The sequence below is a fragment of the Dreissena polymorpha genome, chromosome 6 (genome assembly GCF_020536995.1).
Source record: "Dreissena polymorpha isolate Duluth1 chromosome 6, UMN_Dpol_1.0, whole genome shotgun sequence".
Lineage (NCBI taxonomy): Eukaryota > Metazoa > Mollusca > Bivalvia > Myida > Dreissenidae > Dreissena > Dreissena polymorpha.
This window is the reverse complement of record NC_068360.1, coordinates 28,286,319-28,305,647: the sequence shown is the minus strand read 5'-3', so window position 1 is coordinate 28,305,647 and position 19,329 is coordinate 28,286,319. Positions and strand designations below refer to the sequence as shown.

Below are 19,329 nucleotides of genomic sequence, written 5' to 3'. Positions count from 1 at the left end.
ATTTTCTTCAATTTTTGTTCAAAGAATACTATCAGAATAGCAAACAGTTTGGATCCAGATGAGACGCCACGTTCTGTGGCGTCTCATCTGGATCCAAACTGTTTGCAAAGGCCTTTAAAATTTGGTTCCAGCACTGAAAGGGTTAAGTACACACAGGCTAATCAGGGACAACACTTTTGGCCTAAACTGGATTCTTGCTTAGAAGAGAGATTCCTTTAAAACAACAAATACCATACCACATGTATTAAGCCCAGTTTTCCAAGAATGAACATCATATGATTTCTGATCCATACAATGCCATTGCTATTAAAACTTCAACTCCTGGTCGTGATCAGAACAGGACGGCTGCATTGATTTTAAATCCAGTCAGCTAACTAACTTTATTGCTTGTACAGCAATTAATTTCATACAATATTGATTATGGTTATACAATTTCATTTGTTCAATTAATTATTCAGCATAAAAATGTTCTCTTTTGTCATAAGCGTTTATATGCTTCAGATTCATTTCCAATGTCTTAAAATGATAATAAAGAAAGAGTTACATCATTCATGCAAATGTACCTTTGAAGAGATCATTTATCAGACTAAAAAGTACATGTTCTATAAAACAACTTTAAATTGTGCAAACCATACCTACAATTAATTCCATCACTTAATGGAAATAAAAAAAGCACACAAAAATACTGGAATATATATTTTGAACACCATATAGAGCTATTAAATACATACTGATAAAATAAGTATCAATTTACTACCTTTGCATTCCAGCGTTTCTAATTCAGATATTTCCGTTTGTGCTTGATATCACCCCTTAAACAGGTCTTTTATCAGCCTTTATCCTTACGTAGTGTCGGACATGGCAATTTATCTCCTACATGGAAACAGCTGAGGCTATTAAATTATTTACAAAACTGTCACAATTTCGCTGATGAAGGGAAATGAATGGAAGCACAAATATTTTGAATCAGGTCACCGAAACTCAACGATAAAAGATCTGTTATTCAATTTTTCATAAGCAATCCTTCATAGTGATGAATTGTGTTGCAGTGTAACCTCTGAGACCTTGTGCAGCAATGTCAATCATTTAATATGAGCATCGCTTTGTAAAAACAGGGTTTAATGCATGTGTGTAAAGTGTCATCCCAGATTAGCCTGTGCAATCAACACAGGCTAATCAGGATGACACTTTCTGCTTTTATCATATTTTCGTTTAAAGACAGTCTCTTCTTAGCATTAATCTAGTTTATTCGGAAAGTGTCATCCCTGATAAGCCTGTGAGGACTGCACAGGTTAATCTGGGACGACACTTTACGCACATTCATTTAACCCCCTTTTCACAGAGCAAGTTTCATATTAATTATTATGCCAGGCTGGACAATGTCCTCTAAATATTGCAGACATTATGAAGAATAAATAACACACAGTTATAAATAAATAAAACTTATGTATGACATTTTCCATTTAACAAATCAATTCACAACTTATTAGAGACTGTTTGAACAAGCCCATGTCAGTTAGTGATGGTACCAAAACCAGAATCAGAACTGACTTACAAGTCATAACTAATGACAATTTATTCTCTGAAGTAATAATAAGCAGAACTTACCGTAACAAAATTAGTAGGCATCCTTGTAAAGTTGTCATCTAGTTCTTAAGCAGTTACACTTAATCTATACGTTACTTTACTAAACCCTCACAATGTTTGTACATACACATGAAAGCGCTTCCAAAAGGCTATTTTTAACTATATTAAAGGAATTTTGTGTAAACTTTCCAGATTTAAGAAAACTTACCGGAAGTTTTAAACTACTTTCCCGAATAAAGCACACAGAAAATAATATGGTATCAATTTTAAGCAAGCCTGAAACATGTAAACACTCACATTTGCAAAAAACAATACTGAGGTTAATAACAGTAAGCCAATTAAAGGGCTTTTCAACTTTCTTCAATCAAGACAAAGACCTTACTATAATGGACTAAGGTACCCTTTCTGATATCAAATAACTCTTTCATGTCGTCTAAAAGTAGACCTCTTATCGCTGAGACAATGTCAGTGACTTTTGACACAGTTGTGATTCATTGTTCATGCTCATTCAGAAAATGCAAACAAATGAACTGCTTTTTCAATTCAAATTGTTTAGTAAATTAATCTGTAACTTTACAAGTGGGTCAAATACCTAACTGTGTGTACTTTTCGAGCATGACCAAAAAGTTCAAATGTATGTTTGGAATTAAAGGTAATTGGTAGTTTTTCTACGAAACAGTATTTTTAAGTTGAAATTCTAAAAAACGACTGGTATTAAAACTGGATTGCAAAAAATATTTTCAAAGAATAACATGCATTGAAGATTTGAACACAGACTTCATGCAATGATTTTTTCTATGTACATGTAAATTAAAATAAAATATATTTTCAACCAACAAAATGATTTTTTATTGATATTCCCCAAACTATGTTTCCAAATCCTATAATGCAAAACAACTTTATATGCAATATAAGTTATATGCAGAAAGTATCAACTTTGACCTTGACCTGGTAGCAAGTGACACGTTGTCTTGATATGATGATCCCTTGTGCCAATTTATTGTGAAATCCCATCATGCACTGCAACGTTATGTGCCAGACACAAATATGTACTTTAACTGCATACATGTAAGGAATAAGCAAGAATGAGCAACATTGTTGTTAAACGAGACACGTTGTCCTAATAGGATTGTCATTTGTGTACCTTTATGTGGGAAGCTCATAATGAAAAACAAAGGTATGAACGGGATACAAAATGTACCACAAACACTCAAACACACACATGGACAGTGATAAGCCCTTCAACTATTATCACAGCAGGGACATAATAAAAGTACATAAACTATTTACAATCCAGCTTTAAATATTTGAAATAATCTTCAAATGAACAAAAAGCAGAATGGAATGAAAACAGGTGTCCCAATCCAATTAAATGGTTCATAAATTTCAAATATTTCATTGCACCCCCTGTGATAATTTTGATAAAATTACATTGATAAACCAATATATGTTCAATACATTACCCCATATATTTATTCATGCAATAATACATGACCTTAAGCCTATTATATCTATTAACTAAAGATCAAATTACTTATGTTTTGAAGAAGAAAGGCACGCTAATTAAACGCTTGATTACAGCACAGTGGAGAAAGTGCGATGGCTAAACATGATTATCCTTTAAACAAACAATTCTTCTTGTTCAATAATTAGTTAAGGGCATTTAGCTTTTCTTAAAGCATGTCAAAGAAAATTAAAGTCACTTTACAATGTCAAAATGCCTTAGATTTCAATAAACATGAATATCAAATTGCATCAGAGAATAAAGAATTATTTTTTGACAATAATTTCTCATATCACAATAATTTGGCCAATGATGATGATTACAATGATTTGTATGATTCTGATGATGATGAAAATATGGTTAATGTTGATGTATATGTTGCCTTATTCTTAGAACCGAATAATAGATTCATTTCAGACCAGTTTGATTATTATTGTGCTAGTGACAATTTCTCCACATTGAAAAAACAAGAGGACCATGATGGCCCTTGAGCGCTCACCTGAGTCATATCTGTAAATCAATGGTTTAAGATTTGACCTGGTAACCCCGTTTTGTTTTACTTTAAAGTAACACAGTTTTGATCTTGACTGCATGATGGTAAAGACAAATATTAAGAGTAAGTTTCATCGTAATTTGGTCACACATTTGAGGTTTTCCTAACATTAGACCAGCTCACCTCTGTTTTAGGGCACTTGACTCATATTCAAACTTGGCCAAAATAGTATAAGATAAACATTCTTACCAAGTTTCATCAAGATTAAATGCTAAATGTGGCTGCTAAGCTAGAAACAAGGTTTTATAACATTTGATCTCATGGCTTTGTTTCGAACCCATGACTCAGGTTATAACTAGGCCACTATATTTTCAAATTTAAAATTCTGACCAGGCACCATCATTGAGCAATAATTGTTTCTTCAAGTTTGGTAACAAGGTATTTCAAAGATTGGACCTTACAAACTAGTTTTTGACCCTACTTGACCCAGAATGGAACTTTGCATAGCTGTTGTCAAAATAACCATTCTTACTTTAACTTAGTTACAGTAAGATGGAGTAATAAAAGTTGCCTTTCCTTGCCAAACCAATCACTCAAAGTTGCCTTTCCTTGCCAAACCAATCACTATTTTATCACATATAGAGTTGCCTTTCCTTGCCAAACCAATCACTATTTTATCACATATAGAGTTGCCTTTCCTTGCCAAACCAATCACTATTTTATCACATATAGATGTTTCCTCTTTTGAATACAAATTATTTATAGTGCACAAGTAAAATGATGGCCATTTTTGGTCAGATTTGCTTGTTTTCTTGGCTTGAAATCTTGTTTTTCTACAGTTTTTCATTACAAAACACAGTGTGTGTGTTAAACATGGTCGCACACTTTACATGTTTTTTTATGGTACCTTTTTTTCCTCTTCATATACATCAAACTCGGCTATCAAGGCTTCCACAGCCTTCACACTATCTCCTATCTCCTTCATCTGAGTCTCCAGCAGACTCAGGTCCCTCTCAAACATGATCTGAAACTGGAAGAAATACAGAGAGAATTTATTATTAGTGTGTAGTCTGAACTTGGAGATATATAGAGCATTTATTATTGTTTGTAACCTGGAACTAGGAGAAATATACAGCATTTATTATTGGTGTGAAACCTGGAACTAGGAGAAATATAGAGCATTTATTATTGGTGTGAAACCTGGAACTGGGAGAAATGTATAGCATTTATAAGTGGTGTGTAACCTGTAACTGGAATAAATATAAAGAACTTACAAATGGCATATAACCTACATGCAATTACATCATGGCATTTTACTATAAGTAAACAAGAGATGAATTTGTCAGAAACACAATGCCCCCTACTGTGCCATTTTGAAGCCATATATTTGACCTTTGACCTTGAAGGATGACCTTGACCGTTCACCACTAAAATTGTGCAGCTCCATGAGATACACATGCATGCCAAAATTCAAGTTGCTATCTTCAATATTGCAAAAGTTATGGCCAATGTTAAAGTTTTCGGACCAACACACAGACTGACGGACAGTTCAACTGCTATATGCCACCCTACCGGGGGCATAAAAACAACAACAAAAACAACAACAGCAAACCAAGGTCCATCTCAAACATGAGCTGGCACTGCAAAAAAGAGAGCATTTATTATTGGTGTGTACAAGAGAACTGGGAGAAACATATAGCATTTATTATTGCTGTGTAACCTTTGAACTTGGACAAAATATATAACATTTATAATTGAGGCATAACAATGGGACTGGAAGAAATATATAGCATTTATTATTGGTGTGTAACCTGGAACTGGGAGAATTAAAGAGCATTTATTATTGTTGTGTAACCTTGCACTGGAATAAATATATAGCACTTAAAAATGACATGACATGGAATCATATCAGGGCATTTTACTATAAGTACAAAGCAACAACAACAGCAGAAGAAGATACAAGGTCCATCTTTAACATTATCTGGTGCTGCAAATATATTTAGCATGTTTAAGTGCTGTAACCTGGAAATACAGAATTTTTAAGTTATTTGTAACCTCTCTATGTTTATGACCATTCCCATATCATTGGTGACAATGTTTCAACCATTGCTGCCAGTCAAAGGTCCATGATTGGCAAAGATAAAAAAGGCAACTGTCAATCATGTGTTATAACAGTTTACTATGTTATGACCATCTTCATATCAGTGAAAATCAAGAACCAATCAATAAACCTCTTTTGGACTTCATATTGACCATTATTTGCTGTAGAAAATATTAAACACAATATATATATTTAGTTTAGGTATTTTATCCAAAAAGCGCAAATTCTTAAAGTAATTATTAAGTGAAAAAATAGTTAAATCACCCTTCAATCTTCTGATTTGAAGTCCACTCTCTACCAACCAAGCTAACAAATCTGCCTTCAAACCTCAGACTAAAGCTAACACCTTTAACTTTCAGCAATATTTTACACAATAATTGTAACATATTCAAAATCTGCTTTAGGCCGATGTTTTCCTGAAAATGGTTTATGCAAACCTATCGAACAAATAATGTTGAATGTTAACCAGCATTAAGAACTTTCAGAAGCCCAAGACGCAAAATTAGTAGTTCTTATTATTCTACTTTAAAAAAAAATAACACATTTAAAAAATGTATTAATTTGTTATCTAAAACCTAATCCCAATATATATTTTGCATAAAAGAACCTTTAATCATTGTAAATAATTTTAATTCATAACTAAGGTATACACATTAATATAGAACACATTTATACATAGCTTGGTTTGCATACAGAAAGCAATTTTGAGGCAATCACATTGAATTTGTCCTGCACTTCAGTAATTTAATATCCAAACAGCAGAATGTAATTCAATAGTTTAATGGTTAAATATAACAAAACAAATATATTATAACCACAACATGAGCATATAAACATGACTTCCTTATTCTCCAATAGATTTACTGCAGATGATAAAATACTTGGGTGTCTAGAAACATTTTAAAAGTAATCAGATATCTACATATTCTACAGTTTAACTTCCTTATTACCCAGTTTGGCAATAACATACTTATTTATAAAAAGATACAAAGAATTCTGCATCATTTTGTAGTTTATATTTATACCACAGTGGACATTGAGGGGATGTGTCAGGCTTAAATTATGAAAGTTCACAAACAGCAAGGCACAGTGGACATTGAGGGGATGTGTCAGGCTTAAATTTTGAGAGTTCACAAACATAACAAGGCACAGTGGACATTGCGGGGATGTGTCAGGCTTAAATTATGAGAGTTCACAAACAAAGCAAGGCTTAGTGGACATTTAGGGGATGTGTCAGGCTTAAATTATGAGAGTTCACAAATATATGAGCCTTGCTCTGGGGAAACATGGCTTAATGCACTACGTAAAGTGTCCACACAGGCTTAATGCACTACGTAAAGTGTCCACACAGGCTTAATGCACTACGTAAAGTGTCCACACAGGCTTAATGCACTACGTAAAGTGTCCACACAGGCTTAATGCACTACGTAAAGTGTCCACACAGGCTTAATGCACTACGTAAAGTGTCCACACAGGCTTAATGCACTACGTAAAGTGTCCACACAGGCATAATGCACTACGTTAAGTGTCCACACAGGCTTAATGCACTACGTAAGTGTCCACAGCTACTAAGTGTCCACACAGGCATAATGCACTACGTAAAGTGTCCACACAGGCTTAATGCACTATGTAAAGTGTCCACACAGGCATAATGCACTACGTAAAGTGTCCACACAGGCTTAATGCACTATGTAAAGTGTCCACACAGGCTTAATGCACTACGTAAAGTGTCCACACAGGCATAATGCACTACGTAAAGTGTCCACACAGGCTTAATGCACTATGTAAAGTGTCCACACAGGCATAATGCACTACGTAAAGTGTCTATGCAGAAAAGGTCGCCCCTGATTAGCCTGCATGGACTGCACAGGCTAATCTGGGACGATACTTTACGCAGATACATTAAACCATTTTTTCCCAGACCACAGCTCAAATTTAATTTGAAGGGGTGTTCACGCTCTTTGTATTAATCAGACCAGGCAGCAGGGCAGAAGGGGTGGGGGGGGGGGCTGGGATGCAAGGAGATGTTGCGATATCCACCTGCTATTTCAATGTACATTTTTATTATCTTTTGGCTGCATAGTGACCAGTGTATTAGAGGCAAGGTTTATTCAAACGCTTAATAACAAGTAATAGTACCAGTGGCAAACATTCAACACTATACAGTAGGCAGGGCTTATCGGGCAATGATAGTGCTAAACAGTGTTGTTGGTGAAGTGCAAATACACAACAATTTTTATTTAACCCTTTCCCACTGAGAAGCCCACTTTGATGTGCTTCTAGTCCTCTACTAAAGTGTTTCTAGTCCTATACGAAATACATTCAATTACAAAACCTTTCTTACTAGATTCTAGTTTTACAGGCTTCATTTCAAACCCAAAGATAATACTGATGAGCAGCAAACAGCATAAAACCTGAACATACGGCCAGTTGCTCGCAGGCTGTTCTGGTTTTATGCTGGTTGCATATAGCCATTTTCACTTTGCTACTGATGGGGGAAAGGGTTCCCTCACAGAAAAATGGTTTTTGCAAGCAGTATAAATCAAGAACAGCCTAAAAGTAACTTGCAGCCTGTTTCGGTGTTATGTTGTTTGCTTTCCTAGGGTTAGACATGGAGCAAATAAAACTTGAATCTAGTAAGAAAGGTCCTCAATATAATTTAATTTTCTAAGGGACTACAAAGAAGACAAAGTGCATCTGTAAGCAGTAAAAAGTAATTCCAAACATGAAACAATTGAGTTCACTTACTGCTTAAAATTCCTCTTCAAACTTTCGGAGCTGTAAGCGGTAAAAAGTAATTCCAAACATGAAACAATTGAGTTCACTTACTGCCTTAAATTCCTCCTCAAACATTCGGAGCTGTAGCGACTGTTGCAGTTTTCTGTAGTGGCTCTCCCAATATTCCTCAAACTTCCTCTTGGTCTCCTCAAGTTGGATGATCAGTCTGTAAACCAGGGAACATTGTGTGTTGGTTTAATGAAAGATTTGTGCAGTCCGCTTTCATTGATGTTTTTGTTTAAAGGGAGTTTCTTCTAAAAGAAAATCCAGTTTAGGTGGAAAGTGTTGTCCCTGATGAGCCTGTGCAGACTGCAGAGGATTATCTGAGATGACACTATACTCATATGCATTACACCCTGTTTTACCAGAGCAAGGCTCCAATGAATTATATCTGTGAGATTATTAGTTACCTGGCTTTTCACTGCCCCCATATGATGTGATTAAGAGTCAGTCAAAATATTGGACCAGAACTAAGCTTGATCCCAATATAAATAACATCCATACAATAACATGGTGTTCAGTAAGAAGTCTTGTTACTTTTATTATCATACTGAGCTACTGGCCTTATATGAAACAAGTGTTCCGCGGTCTGAGACATATGCCCCTCCAAACAGGGCTTTGAACTAGTGACCCCAATTTCAATAGGGGTCATCTACTGTTCAAGGCCAATGCGCATGTGAAGAATCAAGCCAATCGGTAAATTCGTTGAAGAGTTCTTGATCCGAAACGATTTTCACACTTAGTGAGACAGTGACCTTGACCTTTGACCTAGTGACCCCAATTTCTATAGTGGTTTTCTACTGTCCAAGGCTAATTCACATGTGAAGTATCAAGCCAATCGGTCAATTCGTTGACGAGTTATTGATCAGAAATGAGCTGGTCTAAGGACATTCAGACTGGCCTACAGACAGACAGCCAGCAAAACAATATACCCCTTCTTCTTCGAAGAGGGGCATAAAAATACATGGTCAGCATTCAAAGTATTAGCCAATGAAAAAGAAGTATTATGCACAGGGAAAGATAGATAAGCTGGTATTGTTAATTTGTTAATAAATCATGCTTTTAAGTTCTGATTTAAAGTTACCTTGGTCATGAGGCTCAACTTAATAAACCATGGTCTTATAATATGGAATTAAACTTCTATAGTTGTTTTGGTGTTATTTCAGATTTACCTTGGCTTTTAAAACATTAGCAATTTCAACACAATTTTGAAATGTCAAACTATGCTGCAGACCTTAAATACGCTTCTCTTACTATGGCCATTTTCTGAATTATAAAAACTAGATTTCAATATGGACAATTTAAGTTTGCTTGCAAAAGAAAATCCTTTTTTTTTTTAAATAAGAAATTTGTTCTGAACAAGAGACATTCATATTTATATAATTAGTTCAAACAATTCCTAATATATTAAAATTAAGAATCCTTTATTTTAAAATTTTCCCTTAAAAAAATGAAAATTGAAAACAAGGGAAGTAACCACCTTTCCACATCTAGGACATGGGAAAGTTGAACCATGGGAGTTCTAGGGTTGTCCCCCTTGATGCATTCAAGCAGGGTCTGTCCATGACCGGTGGAAGACTCCAGGTCCTCTAGAAGCTCGTTTCTCTGGGCAATGTGCTCTTTGATCTGTTTTTCTGTCCCCTGGACATCATTTGGTGTGCAGGCTATATCCATTTTTCGTATCAAATTTGTCAAATTCACAGCAATCTTCTCCGTATTGCAACTGAATTTTTCTACGGCCTGCAAAAGTAATGGTCAATTGTTTTCAAAAAGTACAAAAAAGACAGTTTTATGGTACTTTACTTAGCCATATTTTTAAGTAACTTATATATTAAATTATTTTCTTGTTGGTAGCCATAGCGTACAATTGCAAATTGTAAACAAGCAATAATATGTCTGAAGAAATAATTGTAAAACAGTGGAAATCATGTGGCTGTTTGAAATGTATAGAAACAAATTGAAGGTTCATAGGTTTTAGAAATACTTTTTTAGTGCTTAATGTTAATGACCAGCCCATTGTTTATGAATACATTAATAAGTCACATATATATATGTTAGGTGCTGGTTTTCGTAAAATGCCTGATTATAAGAACTTCGTACCTAAATGAGTAGTCCACCCCCCACCTCAAGATAAGATCACATACATTATTGCATACAAATGCTTTAATTTGTCTGGTAAATGCCATTACTACTCCCAGATTCTGCAGACTCAGCACATTAGGACTGGATATTTTGGCATCAAACTTGAGCTTGCCAAAGTAGTGAAGAAAAACCTCTGCCATTTCAATGTTCCATGTAGGGAATAAAAAGTGCTAAAATTGCACATGCTCAAATTGCAGAAATAAGAAAATAATTGTGCAAGTTTGAATGCTTTGCACTGAAAAAAAGCATCTCAGCGGACAGTTTGTGTCTAGAGTCTATATCGGGCAAGTTTGCGTCTATGGACATACCTACATGGTGAATCCAGAATACATTCCTCTACTTGTTGGGAGGGGTTTATTATAAAGCCTCATTGAGCAATTAACAAAACTCACATTTCTTGAGATTTTGACTATTTTGATGAAGTTGACAAACACACAATATCACATGTTCATTCTATAGAACACTTATGAGTGAGTAGACCTATAACTGAGTATTTATGGTATATAAAGAATACAAGATTAGTGCTGGATACTGATACATTTATTTATCAAGGCTTAGACACTGTATATAAGCAGTGTAATGCAAAAAGGGGTCTTATTCCATACTTGGCCAGTGAGGCTCCAGACCAGCCTGAGCCCTTTTAGTCAGGTCACGAGATAATGTGTCCCGCAAGGTTTCTTGATGTTATAATGGGAAAGTGAAGCTCCTGACCAAACTGCGTGATTGTACAGACTAGTCTGGAGTAACATTAGCTGCATATGGCATAAGACCCATTTTCGCTTGACGCTGGTCATATGCAGTCTATGTATTATAAATCTGTAATAAGTCATCCTAATATCAAAGAATCAACAAGTGTCAAATAATAATTCTGATTTTTTGTATTTATAGTTCATGCATATCCATTTAGTAATTGTTCATACTGAAAAGTCTGCTGCACCACAACATTTAGGGTACACCAGTTGGCATGCACTTTCAAGCCTTGATATTGGAAAACAGGGCTTAATGCATGCGTGTAAAGAGTCTTTCCAGATCAGCATGTTCCACACAGGCTAATCAGGGAGGACACTTTCCACTTTAATGGTACCTTTTTGTTTTAACCCTTTGCATGCTGGGAAATTTGTCTTCTGCTAAAATGTTGTCTGCTGAATTTCTAAAATTAGAATTTTCTTCTATTTTTTTTTCAAAGAATACTATCAGAATAGCAAACAGTTTGGATCCTGATGAGACGCCACGTTCTGTGGCGTCTCATCTGGATCCAAACTGTTTGCAAAGGCCATCAAATTTCGGTTCCAGCGCTGAAAGGGTTTATGGTACCTTTTTGTTTTAAGGAAGTCTTCCTAGCAAAATCCAGTCTGAAAGTATTGTCCTGTATTATTCTGTGCCTTTTGCACAGGCTAATCTGAGAGGACACTTTACGCACATGCATAATTAATCCCAGTTTTCCAGAAGCATTCTGTTCTTCTTCATATCCATATGTAACAGCAGTTGGCAGGCACAGTCTATTTCATATCTTGATACTTACAGATCTGTTTTGTGTCCACTCGTTAGCATCAAAGTCCAATTGCCCGCCCATGTCTGTGGTCACCATCTCCGCGTCCACCCAGTCAAACATATCCTCTGGGGTGTCCATGGAGACCACCTGCATACAATATGATATTTTATTAACTTGTCAAACATGGATGACTTGATGGTGATTAAGATCAACCTGAGCTTTATCATCCAAAGTGTTTATTTACAGATGTTCCTGTGCAACAGTTATTGCTTTTGTGTAACCGCATGAGTTTCAAAATGCAACATATTTACCCTTAGCTGATTTTTGCATAACAGTGATTGCCTTTATTATAATGTCCTTCCAGAGGCATCTGTCCTTTCAGTATATACTAAGCAAGCTAAATTCTCTTAACCCTTTCTGTCTAAGAAGAAAAGTGAAAATGGATATGTGCAAACAGCATAAAACCAGAACTGCCTGCAAGTTACTCGCAGTCTGTTCAGGTTCTATGCTGTTTGCTGCTCATCAGTATCTAAGGGTTGAACACGAAGTGTTTAAAACTTGGATCTAGTAAGAAAGGCCTTTAATACAATTTAACTTTCTGAGGGATTACAAATGTGTGAAAATACATATCTAAGTGGTAAAGTGTTAAGGAAAGTTAAGCCCAGTTTTAAGACTGGTTATTTGGCTGATTCCGTGAAATCAAAATAATTTTTGGCAGAAAATAATTATTTACTGAACAACAAACCGATTATTGAAATTGTATTACTCAATAACATTGTGTTAACTTTGATCACACGTTGTTATACAAATAATTGGACAATATTGAAGTGAAATCAAATTGATAATTGACATAGTTGTGAATTACGCTAATTGTCTTTTCTGCACAACTCAACACTGAATGTTGTTAAATTTAAAAACGTGGCCACCAATTCCACTACATGATTGAGTATTACAAAGTCATCATCCAGGTCAATATATGCACCTTCTGAAAATGCTAAGTGTGACAAATAAGCTCCAATTGGATTGCACCATATATTAACCCTTTATCACTCAGATGCAAAGTGAAAATGGCTATATGTAAACAGCATAAAACCAGAACAGCCTGAGAGTAACTCGCAGTCTGTTCAGGTTTATGCTGTTTGCTGCTCATCAGTATCTAAGGGTTGGAAATGAAGCCTTTAAAACTTGAATATATAGTAAACAAGGGCTGTTTGTAAAACATGCATGCCCCCCATATGGGCTCTTCGTTGTAGTGAGAGCCATTGTGTGAATATGTTTTTTGTCACTGTGACCTTGACCTTTGACCTGAAAATCAATAGGGGTCATCTGCCAGTCATGATCAATGTACCTATGAAGTTTCATGCTCCTAGCCATAAGCATTCTTGAGTTATCATCCGGACACCATTTTACTATTTCAGGTCACCGTGACCTTGACCTTTGACCTAGTGACCTCAAAATCAATAGGGGTCATCTGCGAGTCATGATCAATCTACCAATGAAGTTTCATGATCCTAGGCGTATGCATTCTTGAGTTATCATCCGGAAAACATTTTACTATTTCGGGTCACCATGACCTTGAACTTTGACCTAGTGACCTCAAAATCAATAGGGGTCATCTTCAAGTCATGATCAATCTACCCATGAAGTTTCATGATCCTAGGCATATGTGTTCTTGAGTTATCATTCAAAAACCATTTTACTATTTCGGATCACCGTGACCTTGACCTTTGACCTAGTGACCTCAAAATCTATAGGGGTCATCTGCGAGTCATGATCAATGTACCTATGAAGTTTCATGATCCTAGGCCCAAGCGTTCTTGAGTTATCGTCTGACAACCACCTGGTGGACGGACAGACCGACCGACCAACAGACCGACATGAGCAAAGCAATATACCCCCTCTTCTTCGAAGGGGGTCATAAAAAGGTCTTTAATTTAATTTAACTTTCTAAGGACTACAAATGGGTTATATTAAATATCTAAGTGGTAAAGGGTTAATGACTGTAATATCAAATTATAATGAGCACATTTCATTTAAGTTTAATTTAATACTTTTAGGTTTATACTTAAGTACATCAATTGCTTATCTTTGTACATGGTGGTCAAATTTTAACATTAGAGTATCTTTCTGTAAAAACAAATTTAATACATGACTTTATTTAAAATAAATTGCAAGAATATGTTTAAGTAAATCTTTTATTTCATTTGAAAGCTCGATCACGCTATTAAATATCAATACATTCCATAAGTGATGTTATATTCACAGGAGTATCCAAGCATCAATTGAATAGGAAAAGGTAATTATAAATTATCTGACAGTGTCTTCATTCATTTTGGCACATTTTTTTTTTTAAACAAATAATTTTAGTAAATTGTGTAATTTTTAATGATGATTGATAAAAATTATTCAGTCGCAGCTCTTAATATACTACAGACAAATGCATGCAAGTTTGCATGTTGTACATTAATAATTGTAGGAGAACTATCGGACCATCAACAAATAGAAAATAGTATATGGAACAATTAAATGGATATACTTTATCCATGTTTTCCCTTTAACCAATTCTTAATGTCAAATGAGTTCTTTCTATTGATTCTATGGTTATGAATACACCTCACAATACGCAGTGATTTAACTTGAACACAAGTCATGTAATACTTAAAATGTGAGGCTACACCCAACTAATTGTCTGGAGTATTTCAGACCAGCCTTTGTTGAATTTGCATAAAGCCTTATACGATAAATTAAGATTGATAGAAACGGTATCTCATGATACCTTGTTTTTCAAACAAAACAGCATAATAAATTGGGTGCACTGGTTTAGGAGCTTAATATGTACTAAAGATCTCAGGCACTTTAAGAGCCCATGAATAACAAGGGACAAAATTGTCACAAAACCAGGTTTTCATTGTGAAAAAAAAATCTGATAAAGGGAGAAAACTCAAACTGAACTTTTGAAATGACCAAAAAAAATTAACCCCCTTTGTAATTTTTTTTTTTTTTTTTTTAAATCTATTTTTAGTCGTGGCGACCTTGACATTGGAGATATTGACGTGAATCTTTCGTGGGACACACCGTCCCATGATGGTGAACAAATGTGCCAAATGATTTTAAAATCTCACAATGAATGACATAGTTATGGCCAGGACAAGCTCATTTATGGCCATTTTTGACCTTTGAACTCAAAGTGTGACCTTGACCTTGGAGATATCGACGTAATTATTTCGCGCGACACACCGTCCAATGATGGTGAACAAATGTGCCAAATGATTTTAAAATCTGACGATGAACGACATAGTTATGGCTCGGACAAGCTCATTTATGGCCATTTTTGACCTTTGAACTCAAAGTGTGACCTTGACCTTGGAGATATCGACGTAATTATTTCGCGCGACACACCGTCCAATGATGGTGAACAAATGTGCCAAATGATTTTAAAATCTGACAATGAACGACATAGTTATGGCCCGGACAAGCTTATTCCGCCAGCCCGCCAGCCAGCCAGCCAGCCCGCCAGCCAGCCAGCCCGCCAGCCAGCCAGCCCGCCCGCATTCGCCAATCTAATAACCAGTTTTTTCCTTCGGAAAACCTGGTTAATAATAAAACATAGCTACTGGGTGCGCTTATGCATGCATGCACATGTTTGTTTTGTTCCCATGCAATATCTTCTATGCCATAATGCACCAGCAGTATTAGCATTTAAGTTCAAATCAGAGACAATGCTGCACACTAAAACATGTAAATTATCTTATTCATGAGTGGCCTGATATAGGTAGGGAGCTGTCCTTGAAATGAGACAGGATGCATTTGTTGGTACCTCTATGCTATAGTGTAAACTGTGCAGCTTTTAAATGTATTTTAACAATATGGACATTTTGTATCAAGGACATGTATCAACTGCATACGTTTAATGTATATACCTTACAAGGAATATCATAAGATAAAATGACCTCATTAGATCTATCTTATATTAAGCTCTGCAAATACTCTAAATGATTCTCCAAACCCTTTATAGTCAATGACCTTAAGGTACGATACCCTTTGAAAAAAACAAAAACAAATGTGCCTTTAGCATAAAACCTTTCTGATCTCACGCAAACCAACGTCCTCACTTTAAAACTTAGGCTCAATTTTATGTATTGACCAATCAGAATGCTTGTAAAATTTACAATTCTATTTCCATTGGCCAGATATTTAAACATTATACTATGGCCGATCTTAAGAATGGTCGTAGTCATGGGAACAGAAGCCCACCATATGGTGATGAGATACAACCTGGTGAGGCGGTTGATTATTTAACCCTCCTTCTAAAAAACTGGGCATAATGCATGTGCATAAAGTGTGATCCCAGATTAGCCTGTGCATTCTGCACAGGCTTATCAGGGACAACACTTTCTGGTTTTATGGATTTTTTCGTTTAAAGGTGGTCTCTTTTTAAAACGACAGCACCGCCTTGTGGGTGCAGACCGCTCAGCTATTTTTCTTTTTAAGGGTGTAGGGACCTATCTCAATTTCAATCACAAAGGAGGGAGGGGTGGAGTGGAGAGGGGTGTATAGTGTGGGGGTGTGGTCATTTATTACATTATCTTCCAAAAATGCAAAAATAATAAAAAAAAATTGGGGGGGGAGGGTGAGGGGATTCTTGGGTGGGATGGTTGGACGGTATTTCAAAAATAAAATAATAACAAGGGACAAAATTGTCACAAAACCAGGTTTTCATTGTGAAAAAAAAATCTGATAAAGGGAGAAAACTCAAACTGAACTTTTGAAATGAACAAACAAAATTAACCCCCTTTGTAAGTTTGTTTTTAAAAAAAATCTATTTTTAGTCGTGGCGACCTTGACATTGGAGATATTGACGTGATTCTTTCGTGCGACACACCGTCCCATGATGGTGAACAAATGTGCCAAATGATTTTAAAATCTCACAATGAATGACATAGTTATGGCCAGGACAAGCTCATTCATGGCCATTTTAGACCTTTGAACTCAAAGTGTGACCTTGACCTTGGAGATATCGACGTAATTATTTCGCGCGACACACCGTCCAATGATGGTGAACAAATGTGCCAAATGATTTTAAAATCTGACAATGAACGACATAGTTATGGCCCGGACAAGCTTGTTCCGCCCGGCGGCCAGCCCGCCAGCCAGCCAGCCAGCCAGCCAGCCAGCCAGCCCGCCCGCATTCGCCAATCTAATAACCAGTTTTTTCCTTCGGAAAACCTGGTTAATAAAAATATATATTTGTGTTTTTTAACCATGTTTGAAAAAAACAAGAGATGTGTCAGAAACACAATGCCCCCTATTGCGCCGTTTGAACATTTTTTTTTTTTTATCTTTTTTTACCATTGACCTTGAAGGATGACCTTGACCTTGAACTTCCACCACTCAAAATGGGCAGCTTTATGTGAACGCCGCTTTGTAATATTAATTTTTTTACCTTAGACCTTGAAGGATGACCTTGACCTTGAAGGATGACCTTGAACTTCCACCACTCAAAATGCGTAGCTTCATGATAACGCCGCTTTGAAATATGTTTTTTTTACCTTTGACCTTGAAGGATGACCTTGACCTTGAAGAATGACCTTGACCTTGAACTTCCACCACTCAAAATGTGCAGCTTTATGAGAACGCCGCTTTGACATTTATATAAAAAAAATGAACTTTGACCTTGAAGGATGACCTTGACCTTGAACTTCCACCATTCAAAATGTGCAGCTTCATGAGAACGCCGCTTTAAAATTTCTTTATTTTTATTTTTTGACCTTGAAGGATGACCTTGACCTTGAACTTCTTCCACTCAAAATGTGTAGCTTCATGATAACGCCGCTTTGAATTATTTTTTTTACCTCTGACCTTGTAGGATGACCTTGACATTGAAGGATGACCTTGACCTTGAACTTCAACCACTCAAAATGTGCAGCTTAATGAGAACGCCGCTTTGAAATTTAAAAAAAAAAATTTACCTTGAAGGATGACCTTGACCTTGAACTTCCACCACTCAAAATGTGCAGCTTCATTAGATACACATGCATGCCAAATATCAAGTTGCTATCTTCAATATTAAAGAAGTTATGGCCAATGTTAAAGTTTTCGGACGGACAGACGCCATATATTTGACCTTTGACCTTAAAGGATGACCTTGACCTTCACCTTTCACCCCTCGAAATGTTCAGCTCTATTAGATACACATGCATGCCAAATATCAAGTTGCTATCTTCAATATTGAAAAAGTTATGGCCAATGTTAAAGTTTTCGGACAGACAGACACCATAAATTTGACATTTGACCTTAAAGGGTGACCTTGACCTTTCACCACTCAAAATGTGCAGCTCCATGAGATACACATGCATGCCAAATATCAAGTTGCTATCTTCAAAAGTGAAAAAGTTATGGCCAATGTTAAAGTTTTTTTCGGACGGACGGACGGACTGACATACTGACGGACAGTTCAACTGCTATATGCCACCCTACCGAGGGCATACAAATTATTTTTTTGGGGTGGGGGACGGGGCGGGGGGTATAGTGTGAGGGTATGGTGGTCATTTATTAGATGATCTTTAATTAAAACAAGATGTGTTTGTGAAACACAATGTCCCTCTATATGATGTTTGACCTTGAAGGATGACCTTGATCTTGACCCTTCACCACTCAAAATGTGCAGCTCCATGAGATACACATGCATTTCAAATATAAAATTGCTAGCTTCAATATTGCAGAAGTGACATTACATGAGCAATTTTGAACCATATATATGACCTTAAAGGATGACCTTGACCTTTCACCACTCAAAATGTGCAGCTCCATGAGATACACATGCATGCCAAATATCAAGTTGCTATCTTCAATATTGCAAAAGTATTCATAAAATAAGCGATTTGGGCCACATATATTTGACCTCTGACCTTGAAGGATGACCTTGACCTTTCACCACTCAAAATGTGCAGCTCCATGAGATACACATGCATGCCAAATATCAAGTTGCTATCTTCAATATTGCAAAAGTACTCATAAAATGAGCGATTTTGTCCACATAATTTTGACCTCTGACCTTGAAGGATGACCTTGACCTTTCAACACTCAAAATGTGCAGCTCCATGAGATACACATGCATGCCAAATATCAAGTTGCTATCTTGAATATTGAAATACTGTAAAAGTGTACATTAAATGAGCGATTTTGACCCATATATTTGACCTTTGACCTTGAAGGATGACCTGGACCTTTCA

General features: G+C 36.1%; 1 protein-coding gene across 1 annotated transcript in view; it reads right to left on the bottom strand.

Annotated features, from left to right (window-relative positions):
• The window catches only part of LOC127833949 (guanine nucleotide exchange factor DBS-like), a 92,594-nt gene that overhangs the window by 53,150 nt on the left and 20,115 nt on the right, over window positions 1–19,329 (bottom strand). Inside the window, exons 6-9 of the mRNA XM_052359475.1 lie at window positions 12,128–12,244; window positions 9,944–10,203; window positions 8,515–8,629; window positions 4,492–4,614 (exon numbers count right to left, since the gene is read on the bottom strand). Coding sequence (XP_052215435.1) covers window positions 4,492–4,614; window positions 8,515–8,629; window positions 9,944–10,203; window positions 12,128–12,244 — 615 coding nt within the window. The remainder of the gene's footprint in view (window positions 1–4,491; window positions 4,615–8,514; window positions 8,630–9,943; window positions 10,204–12,127; window positions 12,245–19,329) is intronic.